Source organism: Gymnoscopelus braueri (genome assembly GCF_963280865.1).
Source record: "Gymnoscopelus braueri genome assembly, chromosome: 7".
Lineage (NCBI taxonomy): Eukaryota > Metazoa > Chordata > Actinopteri > Myctophiformes > Myctophidae > Gymnoscopelus > Gymnoscopelus braueri.
The window spans coordinates 20,934,107-20,961,492 of record NC_137608.1 but is presented as its reverse complement, the minus strand read 5'-3'; the positions used below and the strand labels follow the sequence as shown (position 1 = coordinate 20,961,492).

The following is a 27,386-nucleotide window of genomic DNA, read 5'->3' as shown; positions in this document are numbered from 1 at the left end:
AGGGAAAAAAGAGCAGACCAAGTACAGAGCCAACGGTCAACTTTACAGAATATTGAGGGTTTAAATCGTTAAATGTCCAATATGTTGTGGGGGTCCCTGCTTCATCTCTCTCTCAGTAGGGGTCCTTGGCCTGAAAAACGTTGAAGACCCCTGCTTTACACTATTCTGGGTACAAATCTCTGTCAATTGTAGTTTAGTCAGTCAACTGCAGAACCCACACACAGTTCTGCGGTCCAACCTGTGGTGCTCCTCCTCTTTTGTGAGATTGACCAATGAGAATGAGGTGTTGCGGGTCATCACTCTCTCTGGGCCAAACAGAATTGGCCACTATGTTTATGATATTGTACAGGCTTTATTGTTGTCACACATGCTTTACCTCTACATCTCCCGCAATAAATGTAATGTTTAAAAGTGTTTGTGGAGAAGGTGCTTCGTTCGTGTCTGATCTTGTTTTTTCCCCTCAGTGGTTTGAATTATTAAGAACGACAAAAGCCTGAATCCTTATTCTCTTTTCAACGGAAATTAACCTCTTTTGTTGCTTAGAATCAGCATTTTACATTGTTACAGTGCCACAACAATGGCATGGTACTGGTTACTACACAATTAACATTTAATGTTAAAGGTAGCATTCTGACGCTTGTCGCTCGTAAACAAAGTCCAACAGAAAACAACACAACTAACATTTAAAGTTAAAGGTAGCATTCTGCCGCGTGTCGCTTGTAAACAAAGTCCAACAGAAAAGACACAACTAACATTTAAAGTTAAAGGTAGCATTCTGACGCTTGTCGCTTGTAAACAAGTCCAACAGAAAACAGTCACTCTTCATTCCCTGCTAAGCTGTACGTTAGTGTTGTTGTAACTGCAGTCCGCAGTTATTTTACTTGCCCTTTCAGGTGTCCTGATCCCATTATCTGGAGGGACAATCATGTTCGCTGTTTCAATCCCATGTCCTGGAGCGAAGGTCGTGTTGTAATTGGCCGGTTGATTGTCAGACAACCGCTGGTGTATGTTGCAAGCGGTGGTATTGGTTGCAGGCTCGCACAGAAGGTCGATGCCCAGAAAAACGTCCCGGACAAAATAAGAGATAAGAAATAATATAATAAAATAAGAAATACAGAGATAAACTAGAAAAAGTGCTCCTCGGAGCACAGGTCTCCGCCAGGTTAGGTAGGTTATTGTGGCCTCCTGGTGGCGCTATAATAGGCCAATGTGAAAAGGGTGCCATTTATTCTTAGGCCTAATGGGAATTTGCGTGTGAAATTGCACGGAAAGCGCAAGCTGCGTTCATGATTTGAGGCATTTTGTTCAAAACGGACCAATCCTGCAAATTTTGGAAGCCAACCTTAGCCAATGAGGATGGAATATGGACAATCGGACAGATCCGTGTTGATCACATGACTATAGAGATACTGTGTACCGATTTGCATGACGTTTGGATAAAATCTGTAGGAGTAAAAGGGTTTTGCACAAATCGGCCTCCTGGTGGCGCTATAACAGGCCCATGTGAAAAATTTGGGGCAGAGGTTTTGAATTGGCATCCAGGGAGTGTGCGTGCACAGTTTCACAGCGACCGGGCCAACGGTGCCTGAGATTAGCTGTTCACAGACAGATGGACGGACGGACACACAAACGGACGGACAGGGGGTAAAACATACTCTCTCGCCATGCCTTTCGGCCTGGCGGAGACAAAAATAAGAAATACAGGCTGAAGGCAGGCAGACATAGAAACTAACACATACGACCATGGCCATAAGTAATTTATTTTATTTTATGATAATCTTTTGCTATTTTAAGAGGGGGAAATCCTGCTCGGTGTACCTTTAACTTTAACACATAAACATTCCGATGTCATAGCAAGTGCAACACAAAAACGATGTCTTCACATCGAGGATGTTGCTTCTTTCAAGTAGGACTGAGCATTGCAATATATCAATATTATAATGATATGAGACTAGATATTCTGGGAATTTTGAAATGAACGTGGTAATATTGTGACGTGGCATGCAGTAAGTGTTGTTTCCTGGCTTTGCAGGCTGCATTACAGTAAAGCAGTGGTTCTCAAGTGGGGGTGCGGGGACCCCCCAAGGGGTCCTCGGTGGGGTTCCAGGGGGCGCCTGCTTAAGTATTGATAGTTAGGAAACAAATGGATCCGTACAGGGCTGTAACTCTGAGAGTGTACAAATGGAACCAAATGAACCCTCACGGTCCATTTGGTTCCATTTGTATACTCTCAGAGTTATAGGGGTTCTGTGGCCAAACGCACACTAAACTGGGGGTCCTTGAAATGAATAAAACATTGAGAGCCACTGCCGTAAAGTGATGTCATGCCTGACTGTTTTTGCTGTTCTGTTATTTGCCTTTACCCAGCAGATATTAAATAGGTATTACTGATTATTATTTATGTCGATACGGAGGTATTTGGTACAAAAATATTGTGATATTTCATTTTGTGCATATGGCCCAGCCTTACTTCCAAGTTGTCTGTGGAAACATAACAAGTCGCTACACCCTGACCATTTGTGTTGTGTCCGATGACCCCCTCGGGTCAAGGAGGTCATTCTCACCTGCGAGTGGCAGATGCTACTAGATGTGTAACACCAGAGCCAGCAGCATCAGGCTCTGTTTCAGGGATCGGGTTCATCTGGCCCAGATTTCCCAGGCTCCTCTGTTCCAGATCGTTCCAGATCGTCAATGGACGCCATTCTGCTCCACACGCCCCACTGCTGTCACTCAAGCCGGAGCGAAGAGTTAGTCAGCAGTAATGGAAGGAGTAACTGAACCCTGGGCCAATGTGGAGCACCGTGTCCTACATGCAGCCCCCAGTGTGTGAGTATGAGCGGGTGTGTTTGTGTGTACACAACACACATGTATGCGTTATCATGACCAAGCAATCTCCATCCTGTTGAATTACCTAACCGTGGCTTCTTTGTGTTATGTCAGTGTGTTGCTTAATTGAAACTCTCCGTCCCCCTTTGTCTCTGCAATGTATAATTGCGCAATGGAAAGAATCTTTACTTTTCCCCCCTCTTGCTCATTAACCTTAATGTTACACAGTGGAAATAGCATTTTTTTCCACGTGAAGGGCAGGAATTGGATGCATCTGGCTTTCTGTATTGTTTCATTCCATTTAGAACAACAAATTGACCTCTGAGTTATAGCCTTATATATGTTAGAATATGTCTAATTTCATGACTTTGTAAATTATATACAAAAACAGAACAGGCTCGCGTACTGACAAAAAGGAGTTTAGGCTCTTGGGATGCAAAAATATGTATTTATTTACATAGTGGTGCAGAGGTGAAAAAAAGGAAGGCTTGATGAAAAATGTTCTCTCTTTTTTGATTGATTGATTGAATACTTTATTAACACGATTATAACAGTGCAGGAAGTACAGTCAAAGTTCATGCCAAAAGGCCAGGGGCTTGTTTCCATTGTGGTCCATTGTACTCAATCAGTAATATGTCATCTAGAGCAGGGGTAGGCAACCTTAGGCACGGGTGCCAACATTGGCACGGGGGAGGGTGATGACTGGCACCAAGTGCGTGTTTGAGAAAATTACATTTTTTTAAATTGGTTTAGTCAGTTAAATGAAGTCCCCTCACATCTAAAATTACATCCTGCACATAATTCTACATTCATTCAAACTCCTAACTCTGTCTGGGGACAGTCTGGGACCTACAGTAGGTGGGTTATTGCTCAGTCTAATGATCATTACATCCTGATGTGAAAGAAAATATTTCTAAAGAAGTAGAAAAAAAGGTTTTTATGTGGACCATCAAAATCAGTTGGAAATATAACACTTTGATGTGGTGTCATAATTAAACTTAATGATGACATGGCACACTGACTATCAAGAAAATGAAAACATGGCACTTCATGTGAAAAAGGTTGCCGACCCCTGATCTAGAGTGATACTGTGACAATGTTGGATTGATTCCATGCCTGTTCATTGTATGGCCTGTGTTTATATTCATATTGTATAGATATGTTTCATTGCAGGCCCTTAATAATAATAATAATGATAATAACTTCAATGTATATACGGTAGCACCTTTCAAAAACACTTCACATTAACAAAAAATAAACAAACTATTTGCGATACCTTTGACCACAACAGTTGTAAGTGTTACCTGTGTGCCTTCCATCAGCCTCATTACCATTGGTTACCATCAATAGGTTGTTTGCCTACTTAAAGCCAACATGGACAACCTGTAATTAGTGCTGATAATGGTCTGAGGACTGAGTCCTTTTTCCACCTCTGCACAACTGTCACCCTTTTCACTATATAAATAAATAGATACATATTTCTGCATCCAAAGAGCCTCAACTCATTTTTGTCAGTGTGCAGGCTTCTTCTGTTTTTTGTGGACTTCTATCCTAGTCTGTTGCACCTGGCTCTAGCTGTGGTAAGCCTTGAGTTTAGAGCGCAAACTGTTCCACTTTATTGGCTTTGTAAACGAAGGATTTAGCCTCACCTTGTCAACGAAGAGGACCAGTGATCTGAGGATGATTTCAATCCACATGAAAAATGTCCGTTCTTAGAACTCTAATGTCATTTACTTAGCTCTACTATTATGTCACTGTTAACCCATTAAAACCGGGAAAGCATCTGTCATTGTAGATTTTAACCACTTTAACCATTATTTTATACTTCGGCTATTCAAAAATAGAAGATATACTCATAGCGCGTCACTTCGTAGCGTGCTATGAGCTTGTAGATCTTCTAACATTTTTGCAATTTTTTTCTTTTTTTTTCTTTAAGCGAAAATGTTTTACTCAAATCTTTGCTTCTGGGGGTCCCTGGAACAAAATGTTTTGAGATGGGGGTCCGCGGCCAAATGCATTTAGATTTGGGGGTCCTTGACTTGAAAAAGTTTGAGCACCACTGATGTAGCAACATGACGTTTTTCAGAAAACAGTTAGGGATTTAGAAGACATTTGTAGACTCGGGCTCGGGTCTTACAGCAGTCTGTAAAACATTCTGGATCATAGCAGCGTGTAATAATGTGCTGTCCTGGGGAGGGGGCTCTGGACAGGACACTATGGGTCAGGTGATCCAATGTCTGACCTGTAAATAAATTCCTCTGCCCTGCTGAAACTGACACGCGGGGTAGAAGGACAGGATGATGTAAGTGCCCATGCAGGATGGAGGAGATAACATGACAAACATCTATTGCTCACTGTAGTTAGTAGGAAACAGCAACCTCATCTCTGGGTTACCAGACACCCCTCTGCACGCAGGCCAGGGACACATTAAAGATTTACATTTGATGACCAGGAGAAAATAAAGACGGGCTCCACTACAAGCCAAGCATATGTTAGCGAAGTATCCTGCCGTAACACAAAGGGTACGCATGAAAAGTTTGACGGTGCAATTACAGAGCGAGAATGTTCTTTTGCCCCTGAACCGGCGGCTTACCTGTCAAATCCCAGTGTGAACAGTGGCTTTGTAGGAGGACGGCGGGCGGAAGGTAATCTGTGCACCAACTGGCTTGGTTTGAAGCGGGGGAGAGAGGTCCGGTCTTAAGTGGCTCTCATCTGGACCCCATCAGCCTGCATGACCCCCAGGCAGTGAGACTGGCATCCCTGTAGCAGGCCTGTTCCTTTATTAAAGGCTCTACCCCCTCTGACCCAGCATACAGAGCAGGCTTTGGGGAACACAGACAAGACATACACACACATGCACACACCCACAAAAACACCCACACACGGTGCCCATAGGTCAGTTTGTTTGTTTGTGAGAGGTGCATTTGATTCCCTCGCAGACCACAGCTCAAGTCGCCCCGATTGAGGTGCTTTTCCTTCTTAATTGCACTGCTTGAGAGGGAGGGGCCGATGTACACACAATGGAGCTCAACAAAATCAAACACACATGGTGGTGTGACTAAGGAGAATGAGATTTTGCAACAGTTGAACTTGTTTCGGGAAAGTCACTGACCAGACTCATAATAACACTGGAGTACGTGGCTTCTAGTTTGAAGTTACCTCTGCCAGGCCAGAGGGGCCAGAGGCAGGAGATAATGTTTTCGCTCCTATCTGTTTTTGTCTGTCTGTGAGCAGCTAATCTCGGGCACCGCTCGACCGATCGGTGTGAATCTTTGACACTCCCAGTAGGCCAAGGAAGAACCTCTACCTCTACGAATCGGCCTCCTGGTGGCACTATAACAGGCCGCTTCACATTTTGGCCTATACCTCTTGCAGCATAGGTCCTACAATCAAACATTTTCTTTGGATTATGACCCGACTCCCCATATACTGTAGACCACGCCCATTTCTACCTGTCAAGCTGTTCTGCCAATTCGCATTTTCTTAAAAACACACTTTTTGCCCTTAGGCTACTCTATGGATTTTGTTGTCCAAAACTCACACAAATCGGAACACATTCTCTCTGGAATCATGTGATCAAGATGTGTCAGTCAGAATTTTCATATTCCATTCCAAATGGCTGTGATTAGGGATGGGTATCATTAGGATTTTATCGATTCCTATTCCGGTTCTTATCGATTCCCCATTTTGCGGTCAAAATGTTGAAATTATAAAAATATCTTCATTATTTTAAGTGTTAACTGAAGTAAATAGTATTTACTATTACTAGTACAAACTGTAACTGTACCTGAGATTGAGCCGATGTTGAATCTTTTTGTCCACAATTGTCCCTATAAACTAAAGCAACTTTAAGAAATGTAATTAATAGTAACCTCTCATACGTTTATTCCAATGACAACACAATGGAAAGCAGTAGCAGTTAAAGCTTGTTGCACAGTAGGCAGTGGGTAGGCAACTCGGCCTGAGGAGCTCACTTTTCTATTTTTTTTCATAAGATACATCATTAGTATCCAAACATTTTGGCACAGATGACCACAGGCTAAACGTGGGCGATAGGCCTAAAATATTGTACATTGTACAATTCATACATTTTATTAAAATGTTGGAGCATGGTGTGCTATTAACCATTTAAAACAGACTTTGCTGACCAGAGTCCCCCATGGGTCTACATTCGGTCCTATACAAAGTTTAATATCACCTAAAATTACATCCTAGTAGAGCACATTACCTTTGGTTTCATTGTCCCTAATGTACATACCATTCTTTTGTCATGCCCTAAGGACCATACCGCCATCAATACATGTCATTGCTTATTCACAGCTTCTGCCATATCATATACATGTACAATGTTCCACGAATGGATTTTATTTCTACATTTCATTTTTACTTTCTCTCCATATTCCTTCGAACATTACCAAACTGACCTGAATAACTGAGTCAAGTTGGCTAAACCTCATCGGGCGGTTAATAAGTGATGGACATCATAAACCTTTGACAACTTTACCAAAAATAAAGGTGTCATTGCGTCGGCTTGCCTATATCAAGAATGTTTCAAGTGCCGTTCATTTTCATACAACAATACTGAAATGAATGGAATCAAGTTGCTTCCCTCGAAAATCAAACTAACCACGGTATGCTTTGGAAGTGAGTATACCGTGAGTCATGGCCAATGAGCTGAACACGGCAGACTGCTTGGATGGTCCTTTAACTACTTGAACCCTAGTATCCCAATTCGGGGGCATATCATAGGTGAATATTCAACGAACACATAGGCAAAGATTAGGTGAAAATAGCAGGTCTACAAGTTTTGAGCTTTTAGATCTGGTTCAGCTGAGAGATTTGGTGTAGAGGGAGAAAATGAGGGGGACCATGGAATTAAGAATTAAATACATGCATTTCCTTTTGGGCAATGTAGACCGTCGTAAGTTTCGTATTTATGTTAGTTAATATCATAATTTAACAATTTAATTAAAACCTAGAGGTGATGCCTGTTGGGAACACACACAGCTTGAGTTATGCAATACCCGCTGTACCCATTGTCAGATTAATTTAGATAGCATGTTATTTAGACAGATGCTAGGTTAACTTATTGACCTAGCATCCTATAGTTTGCTTAGTTTCAATGTGCAGATTCTTTATTTATTTTATTTTCTACTGCTTAGAGTCTAAGCAGTAAACTTCTTACTCTGCACTGCACTCCCATCCCTCGGGTCCTCTGTGATTCACACGCCAAAGTCGATTAGTCGTACTGTTCTCGAGATACAGTACAGTATATGTGGGCAACAGACACACACACACACACACACACACACACACACACACACACACACACACACACACACACACACACACACACACACACACACACACACACACACACACACACACACACAGATACTGTGCATATATAGAGAGATATTAACCACATCAACCGTGGTATCCCTATCTTGGGCTAATTTGTTCAAATTTGGTCAAAATATTTATAAATCTTACCAAAGATGACATTAAAAACTAGCGAGAATAGGAGATCTACAAGACTCACAATGTGTTGCGATATGACTCGTTTTGAGCTGTGAGAATGGCCTATTTTTGCTATTTGTCATATGAAGACGTATATCGGGCTTAAGCGGTTAAGAAAGTGTCCCTCTTCTATGCTTTTTTCCTTTTTTTCACAAATCAAACCCTGTCTATAGTATACCTAACTGAATCACCCCACCCTGACTCTCTCCTCCTCATTGTCCGACCACCAAACTTTGCCCAAGGGTACCAGTCACCTTTGAGGCTCTCCATCTCACTCCTCTCCATGATGTCAGAGCTGATGATAGCGTTCATTGTTTTAGAACTGTGCTGAAAACTGATCTGCTCAGACAGGTTTTTACTGTGAATGCCCCATCTGGAATCCGAGTACACTAAGACCTGTGAGATTACAGTGAACCCATGCTTCTACATTTTATTTCATTCCACTTGGTTTTTGCTGTTCTCACAGCTTTTGTACCATATCGTTCGTTGCTTTTGAGCCAGAAACCTTCTGTCTCCATATATTTCATGTTTTTGAATGAATGCCCTATTTTATACTTGTACCTTTATACACAAAAGTGGCCTAGTGAATATAGCCATACTACAACCTCACAACGTGTCGTAATGCGATGCATTGTGAGCTTGTAGCTCGGATATTTCTCTATTTTTTCTTAATGTTTGAAAACCTTTGAAAATATTTGGCCTATTATGTTCAAAATAAGCACACCAGGTTGAAACTTGTTAAATCTGTCTGTGGGTTTTATAAATATTATTTAACCAATGAAAAGTATTAACAAGAGCTTGTTACTAAATAACTACATGTAGGTTCTTTTTGGACCTAAAGGGTTTTGGACAAACCAAACCATACCCAACAGCGATGAGACTTACACTTCGTAAGTGCTTTCTACTTTTAAGGAAATAAAATGTGAAAATATGGGGGGGAAATGGCAAACATTGCTGTTAAACCTACGCATGATACAACTATTAAAACATTATACTGTACGTTATACAGTACAATACATCATGGGGTATACAGCTTTTCCTGTCTCTAAACATTGACCTGTCATAAATAAATCAGATATGCCAAATGATAGTCTTAAAGGGATATTTCACTTTCAAAAAAACTTTAGGTCATTTTATCGTCTACTCAGCCTTTTGTGAGCCCCCAGACCGTTTTTAAGTTGCTTGATTTAGTATTTAGATATTTGATAATCATTTTCAGACACATTTTTTTCACACGCCCCCTTCCTATACAAACCCATTATAACTTCAAACTCAATTTTTAACCTGTTAGATTCATCAAAAACACCCGTCCTTGTTTCTGCTGACTCACCCTGCCCTCCTAATACGTGAGGGGGCCGTGTTTCTTCAATTACTTTTTTCATTTATAACATTTACATTTTTTATTGTATTTCATTTTTTTCATTTTTTTTTTTGAAAGTGAAATATCCCTTTAAACACAAAACTCTACTCATAGCCATCGTCAGTGTTCATTTATCCATGAACGTCCATCAGTTGCATTTGTAAACTCTCCGAGTTAAATGAACACTGACGATTTCACAGACCGTGCCTAGGACTTCGTGGGAGAAGAAGGAGACGAGTCATGAACCCGCTGGAACCTTTACAATACAGGAACAGTAGGAACCATTCCAATGCGAGCCCTCTTGATTCATAATCCTTTTTGGCAAAGTGTGGATGATTGAACCCAAATCTCAGATGATGCATCTGAATTTGTTTTTTTGGGCAACGTCTGCAAAGCCCTGCCTGAGCCTCCACCCGTATCCAGGGATCAGAAACACATTTGTCTCCTCTATTGCCTGTTGCCTGTTTTTGTTTAGTTTTTTTACTCTGAAAAGCAATTCAGAGACGGATCAATAAAGATGTGCTAAAAAGCTAAAGCTATGCAGCATTCAGGGAGATGAGACCGTCTCCGGTCCCTCCAAATCTCCCTTATATTGCGTTTAGAAGAAAAAAAAACACAGGTATGGCAACATCAGAATTTGCTCTTCGCCCTCTAAACAGAAATCCTGCAAATCCTGCAAAGTCTGTCTGCATCATCACAGGCCCGCACCCCTTTGAGGCACCTTGGAGGACATTGCTGTCTCAGCGGAAAGAACACGAAGAACCCTCAGAGTCTTCCTCATAGTTTTAGACCTGCAACATAATACCCAAGACACCGGGTACAATGTGCATGTACAATTGTTAATTTAACTCTGAGAGTGTAGCTACAAATGTAACCAAATGGACATTTATGGGTCCATTTGAGAGTTACAAATTGACATGAATCCTCAATTAACATTGAGAAATTCTCTGTGTAGTATAACTATATATTGTATGCTTGTACGCTAATTGAAATACAGTATTTCCTAATGTACCTACTGTACAGTATCTGACATGGTGGTACAGTAGTTACTTGTACGTAGCCGGACCCACACAGACATTCTGTTTTCCATTGTGCTGGTATTTATTTGAATGTATTTTATTTTTGAATTTTATTTGATCACTTTTAACAGTTCTGCACACTTAGGTGCATGCTTGTATATTTGTTTTTATTTTTTAAAGGGCCATGTTTTTGGTCAGCAGACCTTCATCAGGGCAAACCCTTTAGTATTGTGCTCTGGCACCTTAGCAGACTGGATGTAACATCCATAATATTATAACATTATTACAGTCAGATCAATAGTCAATAATAATTGATGGCTCTATTTCCGTGCGTTGATTCTGGTTATCACTGAGAGCGGGGACACCACAAAGGAAGCCCTGATAAGAAACGGCCTGTTTGGAGGAGCAGATAAAGCCAGGCAGCTAAGTTAAGACCAGCCTTAAGACCAGGCCGCCGTTCTGGCTGTAGATCGTTGACAGACATTAAAGCAGACACTAAAGACCAGGGCTTAAGGAGAGAAGCAGGGAACGCAAGGTACAGGACAGGCCTCTACATTAAAGAGGCAGCTGAAAGAACCATGCTCTACAGAGCTAGATAAGGCAGAGTTTTAGACAACATGCAAATGCAGCCCCCACCCATAATCTTCCTAGTTATTTGTATGCTAGCTGGTAAATGTCATACTGTTGTTGAGCTTCACTATATATTATACATAGAGATGAAAATGGCATTTTTTTCCCAAAATGTAAACAATTTTTGAATTTGGAAAATGTTCTGAAATAAAGTACAGTATACATGATTTGAACATACAGTACAGGTACACCATTAGCAGAGAACAATTTACCATTCAGCTTCTTGTTTATGCCAATAATTGCTGGCTAGGCACAGGTTTTGTTGCAATTGTAGAGATATTAGGCCTGAAATGTCAAATGTTCAAGCATGCTCAAATCATGTATACCGTACTTTAAATTACTTCAGACCATTTCCCAAAATTCTTTATTACATTTTTTTAAATAAATTGTCGGAAGAAAATAGCCAATTTAACATTGAGGCGCCCACACTGTCTAGGTGCCCGCTCTTCCAGTTACCACTCGGACATTGTCCAAAGCCACTACTGTGCTTAAATTTCTTGCGTTGAGTGGCAATGGTGCATCATGGTTTGTAAAAGAGAGTGTCGCTGGCAGCCAGCCATGCAGACACCTGAGTCACAGAGGAAGGCAGAGGTCTGGTGAGTGAAACTGGAGAGCTTCATTGCATTGCAACACCAGAGGAGAGATAAAACACTATGATAGAGGACCGTGAGGGAAAGAGAGAGGCTTCAGTCAGATGCTCATGATAAGCCATGCATTCACACTGGAACCGGGCAATGGTAACTCAATATGGTTTTTATACACGCACTGTGAAATACTGAGTGTTTGATTGAACTCTGAGAGCGTACAGATGGAACCAAATGGACCCGTAAGGGTCATTTTGCACGCTCTCTGAGTTACAAATGGCTAGATTAACACGGAGCGTGTCCAATTCAATTTGTGTTAATTATCTCCTCAGCACAAGAGCGAGCGGACATGCTGCATGGTCTGTTTACCCAACACACACACACACACACACACACACACGCACACACACACACACACACACACACACACACACACACACACACACACACACACACACACACACACACACACACACACACACACACACACACACACACACACACACACACACACACACACACACACACACACAATCAACATAACACATCTAAACTAGTAGTTCTCAATGTGGGGTCATGCAGGGGTCCTTGAGAGGGTTCCATGGGGTCCCCACTCCCCAACTAAATGACTGATAGTTATTCTTCACCATTATTATGTACAAGTAAATACAACTAGAGAATGTACAAGAATTCACTGTTAAATCTATACGTACAGTACATGGATAGTAAAGGACCATATCAGACCAAAACATGTCTGTTCTTATGGGGCCCCAGAGATCACATCAAAAGAAATCTCAGCAAATGGCCTAATACACATATAAAATTGGGGGTCCTTGAAATGAACAAGGCTGAGAATCACCGATCCAAACACCATGTGTCTAAGAATGCAGATACTACAACAGGAAACTGGCATAATTGTACATACATTTCCCAGTCATATATATATATACAGAAAAGCCTAACCACTTTTTGATGCATAATCAACACTGCAATCTGTCACTCAGGGTGACATACTGCCACACTGTGCTTCTGTCCTGGCCCATCTAATCAGATAAACCCTCATATCTCTTCCTCTCACCCTTTCATGTCCCTAACTCCCAGGGTCCACAGTGGTTAGCCAAATTTGCTTGTATGTAGATGCACACACACACACACACACACACACACACACACACACACACACACACACACACACACACACACACACACACACACACACACACACACACACACACACACACACACACACACACACACACACACACACTCGTGCACACTCGTACCCACGCATAGCCAATACTTGCTACCATATGTGAGGGGCTGTTGAGGAAGGGAAGGAGGGATCAAATAGCTTACAGAGTCACATAGCTTCATAACACACACACACACACACACACACACACACACACACACACACACACACACACACACACACACACACGCACACACACGCACACACACACACACACACACACACAGCTTCATAGTAATTTTATTCTTGTGATCAACAGTTAAGAGGCCAGGGATCTTTATTTCAAGGACTATAAGCATGAAAGAAAACAAATCTGAGAGAGTGAGAAAGAGACACAACATAGAGGGGGCAAAGGAGAGAGAAAGAGACAGAGTGAGGGGTCTTTCCTTCACCCCCAAGACCGTTACCTCAGTGTTCTCCAAAGGTGGAGTCATTTAGGGAGAGAGAGACAGAGAGAGAGAGAGAGAGACAGAGAGGGAAAGAGGGAGAGGGGGGGGGGCGGAAGAGAGTGAAAGAGTACGCGCCACAATCTCCAACCCATCCATGAGGAGAGAGGGAGAGCGAGAGACAGAGAGAGAGAGAGGAAGAAGACAGAGGGATTATGTGACATGCACTTGGATTGACTAACATTCTACTTTAAGTCTCGCGTCCTGTTTTTACGCTTCAGAGTGCAATCTGAAAAGGCTCTGTGGTGCATGTGAAGTTTGGCTGCGTTCTCACAGGTAGTACAGAGCTGCACGCTGACATATATATATTGTGGTGCAACTTATTTCATTGCAGCAGCGGAACTAAGGAGCAGACATAACAGCAAGCCTTCCTCCTGGATATATCAGAAGCCTTTTTTATTTTATTGTTGGAGTTAACTTTTCCAGATACTGTCTGGAATTGCGGAGGAGCCACTTGGTGAAGCCAGCAGCAATAGTACAATGTAAACTTTTCAGGAATGATGGCGAAACACAAGAGCATAAAGTAAGATATGCCATTGGAATACACACTGCATATGAATGCTATAATTTTCTCTATATAATATTTGTTCATTTATATTTTATATTGTCTTTTTATTCTTTTTTCTTTTTTTGCAAAAGAGACTTACACTAAATATTTGGAAAAGCAGCGCAAAATTCTCCAACTGTGGAACGGGGAGCGGAATATAGCAGTTAAAGCAGAGACTTCTGAGCGGACGGGCTTTCATACAGGTGTTCGAACCAGTTGTATTGTGGAGGGGAAATATCTGACCCCAGCCCGGACCCTGGAGGGCTCCCCTCCCTGCCCTCTTGGCTTCCCCTTGCCCCCAGCAGCATGTCCCAGGCTCTGAGGCTGCCTCCAGTCCTCCACACGGCACACTACCATGATCAGATGGGCTGCTGGAAGGAGTAAGGCTGCCTCTGCCTCGTCCTGCTCTAGGGCTGGGTTAGGGGCTCGCACCGGGCTGAGGCCACCGTCGCTGCTCTCCTCCCTGTCTTTGACTGTCCTCCTGGGCCTTGTGCTCCTCAGCCTCTCCCTGCCCGGAGCCGTCTGCCACCGGCAATACAGAGACAGACTGAGGCATGCCCTCCCCCGGCAGGACCACCGGGCTCCGCTGAACATTTCCGAGACTGAGGCTGCAGGGGCCAGGCCCGCGACCTCCAGGGGTCCCCCGGGTCGACCCGGGGGGCCACAAGGGAGACACGTGCGCAGCTACACTCACCTACAGGGAGACATACGGAGGAGGAAGCTCTACTCTTATCAGAAGTTTTTTCTGAGGATTGATAAGAATGGAAAAGTCAATGGAACCAAGACTAAGGATGACCTGCTGAGTAAGTAGCCCACTGATTCATATATCTCATGTGTGTACACTCAAGGAGAGGAATTGGGAAATTGGGTATTTCCGAAAATGGCTTTGGGGGTGTCTGGTCTGACCCCCGTCTTGTCTCGCATGTCTCTCCCCCTCTCTCTGCAGTTTCTTGTCTCTCTACATGAACCTGAAATAAGGCATAAGAATTGCACAAATAGCTTCATTCATCCCTTTCTCTGAACGGGAGAGCAACATTATCAAAGTAAATGTTTGGCAAATTAGACTAAAAATGTTGACGATAACAGTAATAGATCTCAAGCAACACCACATGGTATTACTCAAGTTGAGAATGATATAGAATTTATTGAAAAATGACCACCCCCACACAAACACACCTGTGTTTTCACAGACCGCCAGACCGCCAATCGTATACCTGTTTAGATGAAGTTTAGATGAAACATTGCTTGATTAGAGAAGTCTTTTTTTGTTTTGTTTTGTTTTAAACCAGACATCCTACAGATACCTCCCCTGTCCAAACACTCAGCACAATGATGGTAGCTCTCAGAGGGCTTAAAAGGGAGCAGGGGGCTGATAACCTGGCCACTATCAGGCAGTCTTCACAGCCCAACGTAAACAGTTCTGATAAGAGCCACAGAAGAACAGGGGTTGGGGGAGGATATGGATGTCAATCTCATTGATGGTTCTCTCTCTCTCTCTCTCTCTCTCTCTCTCTCTCTCTCTCTCTCTCTCTCTCTCTCTCTCTCTCTCTCTCTCTCTCTCTCTCTCTTTCTCTCTCCTTTCGCTCTCTCCTCTCCCACTCACCCTGCCTGCCCCCCGACATCATCAAGTTAATTACATGTCCTCAGTCACAGATCAGACGTCTTGTTTGAAAACAGTCGAACTTGTTCAATTCCAGAACCGTGTCTTTAGAGTGATTACATGTTGCCCGGTTTGCTTGCAGCATATCAGTCTGAGAATAACATTCTCATTAGTGTCAGAGTGTTTCCACTGAGCTACGTGTGTGTGCATATCTGCCAGCGGGCACTCACATGCTCCAGTGGGTGTGTGATCATATAGCAACCAGGGGGACACATGTGCTTACTTATTGCTACCACACACACACACACACACACACACACACACACACACACACACACACACACACACACACACACACACACACACACACACACACACACACACACACACACACACACACACATTCTCTCTCCCGCTGTCTCTCTCTTTCTACCTTCCTCTCTCCTTCTCTCCCCCTATCTTCCTCCCCAGCCCATATATTGTATATGGAACCTTTTAATGTTTCCCATGGGAGTGCTAAACCGCACATTCAATCAAAGTGACTTATGGGAAATGGCACGGGAAGACAGAATGTCAAAGGAGCTGTTTGTTTTGACAAGGTCAAGACAGAAACATCTCTACTGACGATGTTATACCGTGAAGCTTGGTTGGAAATCTAAAAAGGGCTAAACAACCTATACCCACTTCATGGTTACTTAAATCCCATTGCAAAAATGAGATCTGGATCCCCCCTCAGTATAACTTTGGGAGCTGATTTATTGATTTAGTGAGTGTGTGAGTGTGTGAGTGTGTGAGTGAGTGTGTGAGTGTGTGAGTGTGTGAGTGTGTGTGTGAGTGTGTGAGTGAGTGTGTGTGTGTGTGTGTGTGTGTGTGTGTGTGTGTGTGTGTGTGTGTGTGTGTGTGTGTGTGTGTGTGTGTGTGTGTGTGTGTGTGTGTGTGTGTGTGTGTGTGTGTGTGTGTGTGTGTGTGTGTGTGTGTGTAAGAGGGCTTTGGCGGTCAGGGGCTTACAATATCTCCTCACCGCTCTCCTTAGGAGAACACCGCCTTTATCAAAGCTGAGCAAGTTTGCCCAGGAATTTGAATGGATTCGGGTATTATGGAGTGAAGTGACAGGATGAGGTGGGGGGGGGGGGGGGCAACTATAAGCGTACAACTTCATGAATGACACTGGCCGAACGTCATTGTGGCCACATCAAAGCTGCGCGTCTTCGGTATCAATGGTGGTGCCATCAGAAAGCTGTGTCCTGAGGGGGGCGCGGGGAGACACAGTGTGTGGATTATGTGCACCGATATCAGGTTCACAGGGAAAGCGATACTACACAAGAGCTCCGCGATGGCCCCCGGGGCTAGACATGATCCCAGGGCTCAGGTCCTTTGTAGCCCCTCGATGGTCCCTTGAAGTGACTGCAGTATACGTTCGGGTGGACGTCTCGCCGTGTCCTCGGCCAGACATTACATGGCACACACAAGGAACATAATACGTCCAGCAGCACGGTGGTACACTTTTGTAATTGGGGCGTCAATATATCTGATATACTTTTACCTTGGCTACGTTTGAAGATGCTGAGGTGTTGGCACAGTGAGGACCTGGCCCTTTCTGTCTGTTAAAGAGGCAGTATGCAGCCTCCCACAGATTTATGGGGATGCCAGCGAAAAACTGTCCCACATGGCTTTCCAACCCGTTGGGAGTCTGCAGTGAGGTTACAAAGAGAGAGAGAGACTGAGAGAGAGAGAGAGAGAGAGAGCATGTAAAACAAACCCTAACCATCTATCTGTATAGCCTAAGTGCATAATTAAAACATCCATGATTCACAGTTGGATTTGTGTGAGTACATGTTGCTGTTTTAAATGTAGACATGCAGCTAGCAGCTCTGGGTGGCTGGTGAAATATTGCTAAGTAAGACAAAAGTTTGGCGGCAAGAGAGTTTGGGTTAATTACCCACGGCTGTAATGGTGTGAGTGTGAGCCTGTCAAGATAGTATGTGTTTGCTTGAGGCGTGTGTGTGTGTGTGTGTGTGTGTGTGTGTGTGTGTGTGTGTGTGTGTGTGTGTGTGTGTGTGTGTGTGTGTGTGTGTGTGTGTGTGTGTGTGTGTGTGTGTGTGTGTGTGTGTTGTGTAAGGAACGCGTCAGGCCACTATTTGTAGTTCTGTGCTTTAGGGGCCATGTGTGCTAGACGCCTCTGGACAGGGCTCATGTGGTTGAGCTGTGTCTGTGTTGTGTGTTGTGTGTTGTGTGTGTGTGTGTGTGTGTGTGTGTGTGTGTGTGTGTGTGTGTGTGTGTGTGTGTGTGTGTGTCTGTGTGTCTGTGTCTGTGTGTCTGTGTCTGTGTGTATGCATATCCTTTAATCAAAGCAGCAGCCCATTGCGCGCGACACAAACAGATGGTGCTCTTATGGAGGTTTAAACATAGAGATGTATAGCTTTTCATGGCAATGGGGAAGAGGATGGATATCCCCCCTGTGTAATTACACTCAATGTGGTCCTTATCAAACGGTGTTCCCCTAAAGCTTTATTTATACTTCAGCCCCCTCCACATTTCAACAATACGAGAATGGCGCGACTTCAAATTTGGCCGCCGGAGCACTCCCTCGGAATGTTTTGGAGACTTTTATTATTTAAGTGTAAACTAGGAGTTACAAAGAATAACAATAAAGCTGCAAAACACATGCTTTTGGCATCCCACTGTGGAAAAACCACCTTTAATTCTCACTGGCATTGTCCGCCTTCCATTCCACTACCAACGCACCATTTACTGTAGTAACTCCAAACAGAGCGTAGCAAATAAGCCACACGTTACACGAAAGCAACCAGCATGCATCAGGGGAAAAAATGCTGTTGCCTCAGTTGGACCTGGCTGGCTGACTCTGGGCCAAGTTTAACACATGTGGTTTATTAAAAATACCCCAATTCAACACATAGGTGTCACGTTCCATGCTGATTGTGTGCGTATTGTTGTAATTTAGAATATACTATCAAAGCAAAGAAACATGTAGCATGTTCTTTTGTGTGTGTGTGGTGGTGTTTTCCTGCACTTGAAGCCCTATACACATTAGCCGCTGCCTGTGGGTGCAGAGCCAAACACATGCAGAGCCAAACATTCTACAGAGAAGAATGAAAGCATACTTTGAAGCTTTGCAGGCGGTTCGTGAAAGGGGCAAGTGCACACTCACCTGCTGCAATATTAACTCTGTGTGTGTATGTGTGAGTCGTAAGAGTGTGTGTGTGTGTGTGTGTGTGTGTGTGTGTGTGTGTGTGTGTGTGTGTGTGTGTGTGTGTGTGTGTGTGCGCGTGTGCGTGCGTGCGCTCGCCCGAGAGCAAGCGCATGTGTGTTATATGTGAATTCTGTGCATCTATGCCCGTGCATGTGTGTCTCGCCCCTGCCTCCGGTGGGCGACTTTGATCAGTGATCATTACAGCCTTTCTAATCCTCCCTCCACCCCCAGTCTCACTGTCATGGCTCCTCTGTCCTCCTCTGTTCTCCCACCTTTCATCCATCCCCATGTTTACAGAGCAGCCAGAGACTTTGCCGTAGATAGTCTTACATCCTCACTCACATAGCCGACACCCGATCCCTTACAGAAACCAGCTCCTCTCAGATCTTCAATGGCCGCTGTGTCACAGTCCCCTACCACTAGCCTTGCTGCTGCTCCGGCCCTCACTGCCCCAAGGTGCCACCGTTTGAACTAGAAACCGATACGGTCAAGACCTCACTGATGTGGAGGGAAGTGGCAGTGTTTTTAAGAGAGGGATTGTTCGTCGGGGACACACCTGCACGCTCGGCCCTCCGCACATATGCATGCCCTCCCCCCCAGGAGAGTGGGTTTGACAGTAAAACAGGCTGCTACACAAACAGTCATCAGACTGAAGGGGAGGGAATGGACGTCTGATCAAAGGATGTCGTCGTCTCTCCCTTGGGTTCACACCCCCGTGTGCTGCCTGCCGCACTCTTTGAGTGCGCGCGCATACACATGTGTGTACACACATGTGCGGTTATCAGGAGGATAAAGCAAAAAAGAAAAAAGGAAGGAATAAAAAAACATCACCACACAGGAAGTGAGGAAAGGAAGTCGGGGAGAGAGGGAGGCATGAAATCCCAACGTGCCATGGGAACCAGAGAGGTTCACCACACACACACCAACTCGCACACACGCACGCATGCACGCACGCACGCACACACAGACACACAGACACACACGCACACACGCACACACACACATACACACACACACCCCCACACACACACACACACGTGTGTGCGCACACACACACACACCCAACGTCAGACGAGACAAGTGGGTTCTCTGGTCAAAGGACACATTAGGGGTGATTTATAAAGTAGCCGATAAACAAGCTCACAGCGCCTTGGGTTGTGACACGTTGTGAGCTTGTAGATCTGCTATTTTCGGTGCACAACATGGTGTGCAACCAAGTATAAATCAGGCATTAGGATGTTCCATCTCTCTGACCTCTGATACAGAGACCACACAAATAACCATAGCTGTCTGCTAGTAACAGCATGCCCTTGTTACGGGGGTATAAATTAGCCTCTCTAATAGCCTTTTGGAAACTTGAATTATTTGCATTGGGGACTTGGTAACCTAAATACCGAACAGAACAAAAACAACTGAAGAATTTGTCTGGTGCTGACCTATTAATTCTCAAGCCGAGGGAAACGTACAGCTGGAATCTGTTACGCAGGTGTAGCTTGAAAAGTGGCTTTTGTGAATGTTGTGGACAAGAGAGATTGCGAAGATTAGCTGAAACATAGAGTGCTCACCCAAGCGTGTCTGTTGTTGAATGCCCTGCAAAATGGAAGCAGCAATTAAAAAAAAACACACACACACATTGCGCTTGTCCACTGTTTTCTTTTTAACCTAAGGGATCAATCTTACTGCTCACCAGTGTCTGTGGCCAGCTGTGGATTTCTGCTGTCTTTAGCTAATAGCGGTGGTTGGCCTGTCATCCCTTGCCAGACAATATGGATTGTTCTTATCTACAGTGACTATGGGCCAAGATGACGTTTTATATCCTTTATAGTACTTCCTCTAACCCCTTCCTCTGAGTTCTGGATCTGTTTCTATGTCTGATTCCTGTGAAAACTATCTATTCCAGTGATTCTCAACCTTTTTGATTTCGAGGACCCCCAGTTTGATATACTTAGGCCACAGGCCGCCATTTGATAAGCTTGTTTTCTCTCTGGGACATCTATCTACCTCAGTGTTAATTTAACTCTGAGAGTGTACAATGTACCTGTACATTAAGTTACAGACCCATAAGGGTGCATTTAGTTCCAACTAGCTGAGTTATTTAGCTGGATCCCCCTCAATGACCCCAGGGGGTCCACAGGCCCCACATTGAGAACCAGTGGTCTATTTCATATAAATAGTCAGCTTGGATTGCCTCAAGCCATTTGGATACACATACTGTCATTGCACTCAGCTGACTCAGGGCAAGGCTATTGGCATGGCATCGTTAACATTACAACAATATTTAAAGTTTGTCTTTTGTTTTTTTCTTTGTTTCTTTTTAGACATTCTGGAAATCACATCAGTGGACGTGGGGGTTGTGGCCATCAAAGGACTGAACAGCAACTACTATCTGGCTATCAGCAGGAAGGGAGAGCTGTATGGAGCGGTTAGTGTCCGGGTCAGAGGTCACACTGGACACTTCAGAAAGAGAGCGATAAAGAGCGAGAGAGAGAGAGAGAGAGAGAGAGAGCGCGAGAGAGAGAGAGAGAGAGAGAGAGAGAGAGAGAGAGAGAGAGAGAGAGAGCGAGCGCAAGGGGGCCGGTAATGTTAGATTCTTCTCTATCAAAGGAGGTCTTATCAATAGTCCTGTGGCTGCTGGGTCACCTTTGGATTATAAGCATGTCAGAGCACGCACATGAAGACAACTCAGAAAGGCACAATAAATGAAGTACTCGCCATGCAAAGTCACTGGCAGCAATGCTAAGACATGTAAAAAAAAAAGAAAGAGAAAAATCAGTGAGTTGTGATAGGAAAGGGGACGAGGCATAAAAGCACTTAAACCGGGGCGCCCGCTGGCCTAGCGGTCCAGGCGCATACCACATACGCTGGTTAATCCAGCTTGACAGCGTGTCGCAGGTTCAACTCCCGATCCTGACGACCTTTGCTGTGTGTCACCCCCCCCCATCTCTCTCCCCATTTCCTGTCAGCCTACTACCTTATCAATAAAGGCAGAAAAAGCCCCCAAAAATATCTTTTAAAAAAAAATAAGCACTTAAACCTTATATACGTTGTTGAGTCAAATAGCGAAAATAGCCAATCTCAAACACGTTGCATCGCAGCCCGTTGTGAGCTTGTAGATGTGCAGTTTTTGTCCAATTGTCCCTCTATTATGACCTTACCAGAATAGGGATGCTAGGGTTCATGTGGTTAACCTCAGCTCTAGGTCACATACTGAAATGTGTTCTATCTACTTCTTTCCAGAGAGAGTTTGGCATCGATTGCAGGCTGAAGGAGCGGATTGAGGAGAATGGCTACAACACGTACGCTTCAGCTGAGTGGAGGAACAAGAAGCGACAGATGTTTGTGGGTCTGAATGTCCATGGGAGGCCGCTGAAGGGGAGGAAAACACGCAGGAAGAACACAGCCACCCACTTCCTCCCAATGATGGTGTGAATTGGTGATCTTGGCAGGATCTGGCCAGCGAGAGAGAGAATATTCAGCACTGGACAGCAAGTTTCTGAACACTGGCAAACTGATATAAGTAGACTTTCACTGAGACATCTCTCTTGTGGAAACAAGGCACTAACACGGTTCGAAAACAAGCGGTCCCTAATGCTCCTAACTTTGGTTGAGATCGTATTTGTTTCGTGTCGAAGAGAAGGCGGTATCTGTGTTTTCTGTGGCACAGGATGCAATATTTAACCTTTTTCTGTGCCAAATGGTTTGCACCTGGACCAGAGAAACCGTGTACTATGGACAGAATATAAGATAACAGTCCGTGTTGAAGAGCCGGGAATCATAGCTATGTAGGTGTAAAACTGTCTCAAGCTGTTATTTATAGTTCGGGCTCTCACTGGAGAGGCAAGCTGTTTCATAACAGTAGAGGGTTAGACGATGGATAACACACAGAAAATAATGGGTCAGTGTATCATGAAACCATTAAACAATAATGAATACTTCACATTTAAAGTCAATGTTTGATACTTAACCACTGTGTTTTGACTGTATTGAAATGATTTATTTATTTTGAGAAATATTTAACTGGAGGGGGACACTTAGAAGGCAACAATTAATTTGCATTCTTTACTTTTTATAGGAAGTCTATTATGCAAAAATAAAAAATACCATTTTCCTCCTCTGCAACACGGTCCTCTCAATTCTTTCATTCACCAAAATGCACAGTTTACAATGGAATGGTGAACATTTCAGGAGAAGGCCAAGTTTTCTCACCAGCCCATGAGACCCCTGAGGGTTCAGGTCATGGTAAGTCTATTCTTATCAGGCTCTCTGAGGTAAGAAGGGACAAAAGGCAACCATTACTGCCTTAGCCCAGATATTCCATGTGGCAACCATTGCACTAATGATTAGAGTTCCCAAACAAACTGGAAACATACAGACCGACCACATCAAAATGGGAGGGAGGTAACTTCCCTGGTATGGGCTAGATGCTGACATAATTTCCTGCTATCACCCCATTACTGCGTAGCGGCAACATTCCAAAATGGCAGCAGGCCCTTGGATGTGAGCAGATAGCCATTGCACACCTGCTGAAAAATATTACAAAGAAATATGAAAACAAACTTTCAGTGTTGTCACAGTGGAGCGCCATGTCAGTGCAGGAGCCTTGAAGAATGCTCACATGCGTGTTAGGTAGAGAGTCCACGGAAGCAAATGAAGTGGAGAGGGGGAGAGAGAGGGAGGGGGAGAAATAGAGATCAGTGATATGACCTGTGTCTGGCCACCCACTTCCTTCAGTAATCATCTACAAATGGTCTAATCAATGACAGCTGTCTTGATGGCAGATCAAAAGACCAGGGGGAGAACATTAACACCACAGGCTTCCGGGCCCCGTGGTCTCCTATCCCGCCCCTCTGAACATCTATATCTCAGGGAGGGCGACTGCTTAGGGACCAAGCAGTGAGCCAATGAGGAAACATGAGTTGTAGATGAAAACCTACAGTACTTACCCCCAAAAAATGCTGAGACATTATAAACCAAGAATTTGATAACTAGGCCTAAATAAAGAGGTCAACTAAATATAACTATACTCATTATAACCACAACTAAACAAATTGTTTAAGGGCACATGGGCATATACTGTAAGGTGGTTCGACCAAGGCCCATGACACACATACAAGGTGTCCATGGTGTGCACTGTCCACTGCAAGATGGACCCAACAATTAAATACAAAGCAAAACTAGGCCAGGTCATAGGTTATTGTGGGCCAGCAATGTTCAGAATTCGCCAATCAGGATGGAATATGGAAAATCTGATGGATCGTCTTGATCACTTGACTATAGAGATAATGTGTACCGATTTGCGTGATGTTTGGACAAAATTTGTAGGAGTAATGTAAAGAAATTTGTGTTGAAAAAAATGGCGGCGCTATATTAGGGCAATGTTAAAATGGTGGCATTTGTTCCTCAATGTAGTGCGAATGTGCATGCAAAGTTTCACCGCAATCGGATGCTGCGTTCATGATTTGCAGCATTTTGTTCAAAACGGGTCACTCCTGCAAACTTTAGATGTCAATCTTAGCCAATCAGGATGGAATATGACAGATCAGTCTTGATCACATAACTATAGAGATCATGTGTACCGATTTGCGTGAAATCTTGATAAAATCTGAAGGAGTAATATCAAAAACATTGTTTTACATAAGTTGGTCGCCTGGTGGCACTATAAAAGGCAGGTGTGAAACATGCAGGGCAAAGGTTTTTAAAAAAACAGTTTTACACAGATCAGTGCAGTTATAGGTAAAAACGTGAATCGGCCTGTTATAGCACCACCATGAGGCTGATTGCCATTTTCATCACGTGCCATTTTTCCTCGACCTACTTGGAAAGTGTGTGCAAAATTTCACGTAACTCACACGCTGTGTTCATGATTTGAGGCATTTTGTTCAAAACGGAGCACTCCTGCAAACTTTGGAAGCCAATATTAGCTTTTCGGGTCTTTAAATAGTTTTAAAGACCCGCTTTGTTTAATGACTATAGAGGTACTGTGTACCGATTTGCGTGATGTTTGGCCAAAATCTGTTGGAGTACTGTCAAAAATGTGTTTTGCAAAAATCGGCCTCCTGGTGGCGCTATAACAGGCCAATCTGAAAATGTCAGGGCAGAGGTTCTGTTCTGGCATACAGGGAGTGTGTGTGTGTACAGTTTCGCTGCAATCGGGCCAACGGTGCCGGAGATTAGCTGTTCACAGACGGGCGGACACACGGACACACGGACGGAGGGACAGGGTGCAAAACATAGTCCCGGCCATGCCTTTCAGCCTGGCGGAGACAACTAACTAACCCATGTCCCACCTCCCATGACATTGCAGCACAGGGTTTGGCCGGATCAGCTGGCGCAGTAGCCCTGCAGCCACACTTTTTGCTCCACTAGGAAGGGACTGCCCCACACAAAGACAATGAAACAAATTATTAATACTAGGCCATACCAGGGGATATGCACACTCAAAGTATTTGCAGACATTGGGTTATGCACTGTGTACATGTATAAAATTTGTATTGCTGAACATCCCTAAACAATGTAGTAGTAGCAACTATTAGCACCATTCAGGTGAACGAAATGTTCGTTTTTTTAGGCAGGTCGACCCCCAGTGAATGCTGCATTATCCGGGGATATGCCCAGGCAAAGTATTTGCAGACTTTTAGTTGTGTATGGCAGTGGTGCTCAAACTTTTTCATGTCAAGGACCCCCAAATTGATACACATTAACCCCCATTTGAAAACCTATGCTAGGGACCCATAAGAGAAGATTTCAGGACCCCCAGTTTGATATGCATGAGGCCATGGACCCCCATTTGATGGCATTTTTTATCTGTGGAAGCCCAATCTACATTGTAAAATCAGTGTTAATTTAACTCTTAGAGTTAAATTATATTTTAGGCATATTTTATTAGGCAATTTTTTTTTAAACAGCACAGTTACATTTAAAATACTTTGTCTAACAGGTCCGTTCATAAAAGTCCTTGCGGACTTGTTTCCAATGAGGGCCTTGGTAATCTAACATACTCTAGGGAGTGGGACTGGGACCCCGCCACCGCCACGCATAAGCAGTAGCGGCGAAAACTCCGGCCGTAAGGTCCTTACACACCGGGGCGATTTTTTCGTGCGAATAATACGCTTTTTTAAAAAACCTTATAAAGTCAATGCAAGCGTACATGGCGTGAAAATGCGGAAAAGCGAAGCGAAAAAGCGTCTTTTAATTATTCGGAACGAGTCCGAATTTTGCGTATATTCGCACATTCGCCGGTGTGTAAGGACCTGTAGAGTTAAACAGAGGTTCGGAAAAACGCTATTAAATGGCTTGAATTTGGGAGAAGGTGAAAAATGTGTTGCACGTGGTAACGACCATTGGCCATGTGCAAGGTCAGATCAATTGCTGAACGCACCGAGGAGAAAAGCGCGGTCAGACAGACAGACAGACAGACAGACAGACAGACAGACAGACAGAGGTTTACTTAGTTATAGTTAGAAGTTAGATAACAGACAATTTGCATGCGTAACCCTACTGTGTTAAAATGTGCAGTATAAGGTTACAAGTAAATAAACAGATTCCAAATCAAACAAACAGCATGATGTTAATTGTTTGGGTGTGGTTAACTGCAAATCAAATAAACCTGTGTACCATAGGTGGCAAACTAATGAGGTGAGCATGAATAACAGTAGGATAATATTACCATGTGTCACTGTGGCCATCACAGTGAGAGAGAAGCTAGGAGACTCAGGAGAGTGAGGAAGGAAGGTGAGAGTAGGAGGCTGCAGTTATGTCTGTATTCCAAAATTGCTCCAAATCAGCCTGAGACCGTGATTCCTGGCCCTGCGGAACCGACCCTGTAAACTACAGTATTCCAAAGAATCCAGAGGTCAGGGAAGCATTTGCTTTAAGCTATACACACATGTATTGTCCTTTCAATGATAATGTCAAGGAATCACCACAACGAATGACTAATGCTATGGAATTCATTCATTCCAACATATCAGTCTGGCCCTGTGTCTCATGCCAACAAATGGAATTGAGTTTCATGACTATTTCTTTGCACTGAAATGAAATTGGCCTACTACCACATCTCTAGTATCACATACTGTACTATATGATTAGGCTATATTAGGTTTGTCCCTAATTACTCTTATACAGTGAGTATAAGCAATATTTTGTACTGTGCATAACTGTAGTAACCCGCTTAACAAGAGTGAAAATCAACTTGTTTATAAACCTCTGTGATTGAATATGGCCCACATTCCACTGAAGACCAAAAGCTTGTCATCTCATCCTGCACATTCCCCTAGACTTGTGAATGTTTGAACTCCCTCCAAGACACTTGTATGGAGAGAAAAACAGCAATAACAGAAAATAGGGGCAGTAATCTTTTATCAAAGTGGGTCTCCACATTTCTGGAATGGG

The 27,386-nt window shown here is 43.7% G+C and overlaps 1 protein-coding gene across 1 annotated transcript; it reads left to right on the top strand.

Annotated features, from left to right (window-relative positions):
• The first annotated feature begins 13,782 nt into the window (after positions 1 to 13,782).
• On the top strand, positions 13,783 to 23,032 carry fgf10b (fibroblast growth factor 10b). The gene is made up of 4 exons (XM_080434493.1): positions 13,783 to 14,160; positions 14,277 to 14,987; positions 21,314 to 21,417; positions 22,233 to 23,032. Exons 2-4 carry the CDS (start codon positions 14,540 to 14,542, stop codon positions 22,422 to 22,424), a joined length of 744 nt encoding a protein of 247 aa, XP_080290619.1. The 5' UTR covers positions 13,783 to 14,160; positions 14,277 to 14,539; the 3' UTR covers positions 22,425 to 23,032.
• The last annotated feature ends 4,354 nt before the right edge of the window (positions 23,033 to 27,386 follow it).

What these genes read in the sequence shown, in the direction of transcription:
- fgf10b (XM_080434493.1), top strand. Translation starts at nt 14,540, where the DNA reads ATGATCAGATGGGCTGCTGGAAGGAGTAAGGCTGCCTCTGCCTCGTCC. An exon ending in GACTAAGGATGACCTGCTGA is followed by an intron (nt 14,988 to 21,313) that starts GTAAGTAGCCCA and finishes GTTTCTTTTTAG; the next exon opens with ACATTCTGGAAATCACATCA. An exon ending in AGGGAGAGCTGTATGGAGCG is followed by an intron (nt 21,418 to 22,232) that starts GTTAGTGTCCGG and finishes ACTTCTTTCCAG; the next exon opens with AGAGAGTTTGGCATCGATTG.